Source organism: Lipotes vexillifer, unplaced genomic scaffold (assembly GCF_000442215.2).
Source record: "Lipotes vexillifer unplaced genomic scaffold, Lipotes_vexillifer_v1.1 scaffold1293, whole genome shotgun sequence".
Taxonomy (NCBI): domain Eukaryota; kingdom Metazoa; phylum Chordata; class Mammalia; order Artiodactyla; family Lipotidae; genus Lipotes; species Lipotes vexillifer.
Genome location: NW_006790911.1, coordinates 645,654 through 652,594, shown reverse-complemented (window position 1 = coordinate 652,594; position 6,941 = coordinate 645,654). Strand labels below are relative to the sequence as shown.

Here is a 6,941-nt window from a genome sequence, read left to right as displayed (position 1 = left end):
GGGGGGTTGGGGGTGGGGAGTGGAAGGGGTAGGGGGTGGTTAGGATTCATTTGCTACCAGGGTGTAATTTGGCTTTCATTTCAGTGGTTATTGATTAGTAAAGTGGTCAAGTAAACTGCTATAAGTCTGTTCATTTTATTACCGAGTTGATCAGACCCTTGACAGGATCTAGCTTCTACATTACTTGGAACTGTGTCTACCCAAGGAGAACGTCAGAAAATATTTTGACCTGTGAGAAAGTAGTTTCTCTCTATACCTCTTAGAGGATGAAGGGGGAGAGAGAGGTAAAGATGACACAGGTTGCTTTTATACAGAAGAATCAGTTGAATGCTGAATGAAATTGTGTACTTTAATTTAATAGTATTAATACTTTCATTTCAATGGACCAGCTCTTGGAGCTACATTTTTTCTTTTTTTAGTCTCTGAGAAACAATTAAAATTTTTTCCATGTTTTATATTTCTGTGTAAGTCTCCAGCTGTGTATAGCATCTCACCATTTTGTGCTTAATTTTAAATGTTGCCAATTTCCTCCCTGTTTATTTGTTTTTTCTGGCGTGCCCTAAAGACAATTTTAAAAATAACTAAGCTATTCATTCAAATGTGCTTTTTTTCTGCCTTTAGAAGAAAATAATAAAACATAAGAGTTCGAAAGGCCATAATGAACAGAAAATGAAGATGGCAGATGAAATGGAATATAGAAATAAAGCCCATTCAGTCCCTTTGGATCTTGTGAGTTGGAAAGACTGAGGTAAAGACCATGCATGCTTGTTATGATTCTGATACCAATTCCAGTGTGTGTTTTTCCCAGCATCACCAAGCAATCCTTCGACCCTAGCTAGGTGTCCAACCATTCGACTCAGTTCTGACACTATCTACCGGGAAATAGCATCAGATCCCTCAGGTTGTTAGTGAAGATAAAAGGAAGAGATAAATTTGAGTAAATCTAATTCCTTCCAATCTTCTAGCTATACTTGCTTCCCATTAAATGTGGCTCACAGATTTTGCTGTATGATGTATACACCAGGTTCTTCCTAAACAGCTGTGACTAAAGCAATGCCATCCACTAATCTGGATTGTCCCCGTTTTCCTTGATATTTGGAATTCCTGCTCAAAGAAAAGGAAGATTCCACTTTCCTGAACTTGCCAAACAATAACTCTTGAAACAGTATTTCCAAACCTGTGTTCTTTCTACTATGCCATGCTACTTTGCAGTAAACTGTGGAGAGAGTATTTTGGGCTGGGTAAGGAAACAGGTTAGAGTTAAAGAGAGATTACAAGGAGCCAATGGCTGGTGGGAATAGTCATAGTGTAGCTGTTCTCTCCATTTCCGCATCAGGTGGTTCAGGCAGGTAAGTGAGTCCTCGGGGTGTAAGGCTGTGGCTAGGACCTACAGTCTCTGTAGAAATCTGACTGTCAGATCCCTTCCAGATATCCCCATCATACCATGTACCAGCACTCTCCAACTTAGGAGAACTTAAAACTCTTTGTCTTAACAAATGAATTCAAGGGAGAGAAAATTGAAGCTGCAAAGGGAAATCAGTGAACAGCATGAAAGGTGAAATTATATAGAAAAATATCACCCTTTTATGCTTAATGAATCAAAGAAAATGTGTCTGCCAGCATGAAGCTATTTTATCAGAAAATAGCCCAGGTGGAACAGTTAAAGGAAAGGGGCATTACCAAGTCCAACTCTGTCACAATGACAAAATGAGAGAAGAGAAACATTGCAGACCAACAAAACTGTATCCAGAGGTTCATAACATTGTAGTGTTTTACATCTAGAGAGTACTTTTTCCATGAATCTCTTCTCAGTGCACCCAAATTAACATTTGGGATGATTTCTAACTAATTTTTCAGTCAACTTGACTTTTGAAATAAAAGGCAAAGGTGTAAATTAAGAAAACAACCCCATTTACAATTGCAAAAAAAGAATAAAATACCTAGCAATAAATTTAACCAAGGAGGTGAAAGACCTGTACAGTGAAAACTGTAAGACATTGCTGAAAGACACTGAAGATGACACAAAGAAATGGAAAGATATTCTGTGCTTGTGGAATGGAAGAATTAACATTGTTAAATGTCCATATTACCTAGAGCAATCTACAGATTCAATGCAATCTCCATCAAAATCTCAATGACATTTTTCACAAAAATAGAACAAAAAATCCTAAAATTTATATGGAATGACAAAAGACCCTGAATAGTCAAAACAATCCTGAGAAAAAAGAACAAAGTTGGAGGTATCACAATGTAATATATTCACATTATATTAACAGCTATAGTAATCAAAATAGCATGGTATTGGCAGAAAAACAGACACATAGACCAATGGAACAGAACTGAGAGCCCAGAAATAAATCCACATATACGTGGACAATTAATTTACAACAAAAGAGAAATGACCACACAATGTAGAAAGGATAGTCTCTTCAATAAATGGTGTTGGGAAAACTGGACAGTCACATGCAAAAACGTGAATCTAGACCACTATCTCATACCATGCACAAAAAGTCAACTCAAAATAGATTAAAGGCTTGAATGTAAGACCTGAACATAAAGCATAAAACTCCTAGAAGAAAGCATAAGCAGTATATTCTTTGACATTGGTTTTACATCTTTCTGGATGTCGCCTCAGGCAGGGGAAGCAAAAGCAAAAATAAACAAATGAGACTACATCAAACTAAAAAGCTTCCGCACAGCAAAGGAAACCATCAGTAAAATGACAAGAAAACTACTGAATGGGAGAAGAGGTTTGCAAATGGAAACTAAGCTTTTGGTAGTGAGCACATTGCAGTGTATACAGAAGTAGAAATACAATATTGTACAAATAAAACTTACATAATGTTATATATAATGTTGTAAACAGCAACAACAGAAAAAGGCAAGGGTGTAACTTTGGTGAAGTGCTCTACAGGCTTGTGGGCCACTGACAGCGATCACAGTTTGAAGACTGTACCGGGTAGTTCTAGATCTTTTGTTTTGAGCAAGAGCTAAGAGAATTCTGCCGTCTGAGAAGTTTTAAATTAAAGAAACTATACATTTGATAAACCGATTATTTCTTAAATATATTTAAACACAGGATTTCTTTTTTTTCTTTTAATGTAACCCCTTTTAACTACGAGTTCTACAGGACTCCATTCAGGAAATAACATTTAAATTATTTTGAAGTCATGTCAAAACTACCTGAAGAAAATAGATTCTTTCCATCAGTGCTTGTCAAAACCAGAATAACCCTCAGGGCATATGACAATGAACCTGTCCTGAAGAGGGGCAAGGAATGGGGCCTGAGGCACAGCTACAGGCTATGAGCTTTGAAGTCTCAGAGACACCTTTCAAAATTCCCTATGAATTTTGTATTCTGATTCATAATATAAGCACTTGTATGTAAAGAAAAGTAAAACTCTGCTCGGTGGATTTGTGCCAACTTTACTGAGTCTTCCCACACACCCACACTCATGGACACAACCCTTGTATTAATGACAAATATCACTTGCAACAAGTGTTATTGAAGCTTTGAATTCTCTTAAGAAAAAAGATCACAATCTTAGGTAACCGAACCTCTCTAATGTATTGCACTACAAACTTCTCAGCCCATCGTAATTATAAAATAACTGATTTGTGCATACTCAGAAAATGCCCAGGTCTAGATGTGTTTTCTAAAGAAATTCAGGGACTTTCCTGGCAGTCCAGTGGTTAAGACTCCATGCTTCCAATGCAGGAGGCGTGGGTTTGATCCCTGGTCAGGGAGCTAAGATCCCACATGCCATGCAGCATGGCCAAAAAAAAAAAAAAAAATTCAACTGCTTTCCTATCAGTTGACAATCATTATTATTCTTCCTTCTGAATAAAAAGGGTTCCCCAAGGCATCAGTGAGAGCAGATATCAAGAAGCCCTGAGTTCTCAAAGCTGAGGGGAAGGCTTCCACTCCTAGGTATATACCCAAGAGAAATGAAAATATATGACCACATGAAAACTTGTTCATGAACATTCCTGACAGTATTATACATAGTAGGCCCAAAGTGGAAGCAATCCAAATGTCCATCAGCTAATGAACAGATATATAAAAAGTGGCATATCCGTACAATGGAACATTATTCGTCCATAAAGGCAATGAAATACTGATACATACTACAACCGGGAAGAGCCTTGAAAACACTATGTTAAGTGGCAGAAGCCTGACAAAAGACCACATAGTACATGATTCCATTTATATGAAGGGCCCTTAATAGGCAAATTTATAGAGATGGAAAGTAGATTAGTGGTTGCCTGGGCCTAGAGTGAGGAGGTGGGGTAGGAGGAAATGAAAGTGACTGCTGGGAATTCCCAGGCGGTCCAGTGGTTAGGACTCCGAGCTCTCACTGCTGAGGGCCTGGGTTTGATCCCTGGTCGGGGAACTAAGATCCCACAAGCCACGTGGCATGGCCAAAACAGAGAAAAAAAAAAAAGAAAGTGACTGCTAATAGGTATGAGTTTCTTTCTGGGGGGATGAAAATGTTCTAAAATTTGTGGTGATGGCTGCATATACTGTGAATATACTAAAAACCACTGAGTTGTATACATTAATTATGTAAATCCTATTAATTTATTAATATGTTACTATAATATAATATAATAAATGAGCACTATATATTAATATGTAAGCTAGTAATAATTTAATATAATAAGATTTAAAATATTGTACATTTCACACATTACATTGTAAATATTACATGAAATTGCATTTGTAATTGTAAATAAATAGATTTTGTAAAAAACAAAACAAAAACTAAGAGGAAGGTGAAGCCCCAGGAGTTGCTGATTATTTATATTCCACAATAGAGAACATAAAATGATCTAGAAGGGAATTGTTTAGGGCTTTACAAACTTTCTGCTTTCTGTGATTAAAAGCACAAGGAAAAATCAAGCTTTATGTATTCACATCCACCAAATGAAATTGAACAAGAACTACTTTTTGACTGTTCATTGTAGCAAATGTATCACATTTTATTCAATACCAACCTTTAGTTATACTCAATTATACTGTTTCTGCAACAAACTTGCATTTATCAAGTAACATATTAGTCACATTATGTACTTGTTTGTATACTAATGGTTTCTCAACAGCTTAAGCCTTCTTTTTTTCCATAAAGTAGGCTTATGGTGACTGAAAATTCTTCTTGAGATGTTTTATAAAAATAATCCAGGACTTCCCTGGTGGCGCAGTGGTTGAGAGTCCGCCTGCCGATGCAGGGGACACCGGTTTGTGCCCCGGTCTGGGAAGATCCCACATGCCGCGAAGCGGCTGGGCCCGTGAGCCATGGCCTCTGAGCCTGCACATCCGGAGGCTGTGCTCCGCAATGGGAGAGGCCACAACAGTGAGAGGCCCGCGTACCGCAAAAAAAAAAAAAAAATCCAGTTAGACCTACTGGGCTCATGCTAAATATTCAAGAAAATTTCATAGAATGGTTGATAGCATTCTTAGACTTTTAGGGCTGGAAGGGCCTTTCCAGATGAGCCGTTCAACCTATTCATACATCAGTGGAGGACCAGCCCTGCACCACACAGAACTGGTAAGCAGCACAGCTGGACGCACACTCAGGTTTCCTGATTCCCAGGCTCATACTTTTTCACTAAGCCTGTCTCCAGAAGATAATTCACCATAGCAATGATGATAATGAATACGGTCTTAATTGGTTATTGGAGCACCAATATCAATCACAGTACTTTTCAGTTGTACAATGGTTGACAGTTTATAAAGAGCTTCCACATAGATAATTTTATTGGAGACTCCTCACACCCTATGAACCAGGCAGGAGTCACCATCTCACAATGAGGGTCAAAATGGTTACACGATTTTCTCAAAGCCACAGGGCTGGCAAGCACTGGGTCTGGAATGAGAACTTCACGTTCAACATTTTCCAAGAACTCATTATTCCTTGCCATCATGTCACCCAGTTACCCATGCCAGAAACCTGGGCATCACTCTTTTTTTAAAATTTAAGAAATGTATTTAGTTAAAAAAATTTTTTTAAATTTTATTGAAGTATAGTTGCTGTACAATATTATGTTACATGTGTACAGTATAGTGATTCACAATTTTTAAAGGTTATACTCTATTTATAGTTATTATAAAATATTGGCTATATTCCCCATGTTGTACAATATATCCTTGTAGCTTATTTATAGTTGTACCTCTTAATCCCCTACTGTAAATCACCTCTTGCCCCTCCCACTCTCCACTGGTAACCACTAGTTTGCCCTCTGTATCTGTGAGTTTGCTTCTTTTTTGTTATATTCACAAGTTTGTTGTATTTTTTAGATTCCACATATAAGTGATATCGTACATCTTTGTCTTTCTCTGTCTGATTTAATGGGCATCACTCTTCCTCTTTTTATTCCCTCAAATTCAAGAACTGTTCATTCTAGTTCCTACAAATTAAAAAAACGTCTATCCACTTCTCTCCACCTTTATTGCCACCACATAAGTTTAGGCCAACATCATTTTTCACTTACTTAACCTGCAATCTCCCCCTTTCCAATTTTGTCTTTACCTGCAATTTAGTCTCTGCACTGCAAAGGCAGGTGTGCAGAGCACACGGTGATCATGTCACCACCCTCTCTGCACCTTTACCCTTTCTTCATTGCTCTCAGGATGAAGTCCATCGACACATTTAGAGCCTCCTTCATGGTCTGGAGCCTGCTCACTGCTTCAGCTCCTGCTGCAGCTTCTGTATGCTGGTCTATTCGGTCAGTGAACTCAGAAGCTCTCCAGATTTCCTCAGCTCTTTCTTCCTTTATGCCTCTCCACTGTTCTTTTTCTTTTTCCTTCACCTGGCTAACTTCTCTTCATTCAGGGCTCAGCTGAGGGCTTCTTGAGAAGCCTTCCTTGAGCCCTCCCACTGGATAAGATGCCTCACCTACTTGTCAACCTAAGCTGACTCTTTTTTTTTTTTTTTTTTTTT

The 6,941-nt window shown here is 38.1% G+C and overlaps 1 protein-coding gene across 1 annotated transcript in view; it reads left to right on the top strand.

The window, feature by feature from the left end:
- Positions 1-6,941, top strand: part of LOC103087217 (centrosomal protein of 72 kDa-like) — a 31,099-nt gene that overhangs the window by 9,018 nt on the left and 15,140 nt on the right. Inside the window, 1 exon segment of the mRNA XM_082931324.1 lies at positions 1,337-1,349. Within this exon segment, the coding sequence (XP_082787450.1) occupies positions 1,337-1,349 (13 nt within the window).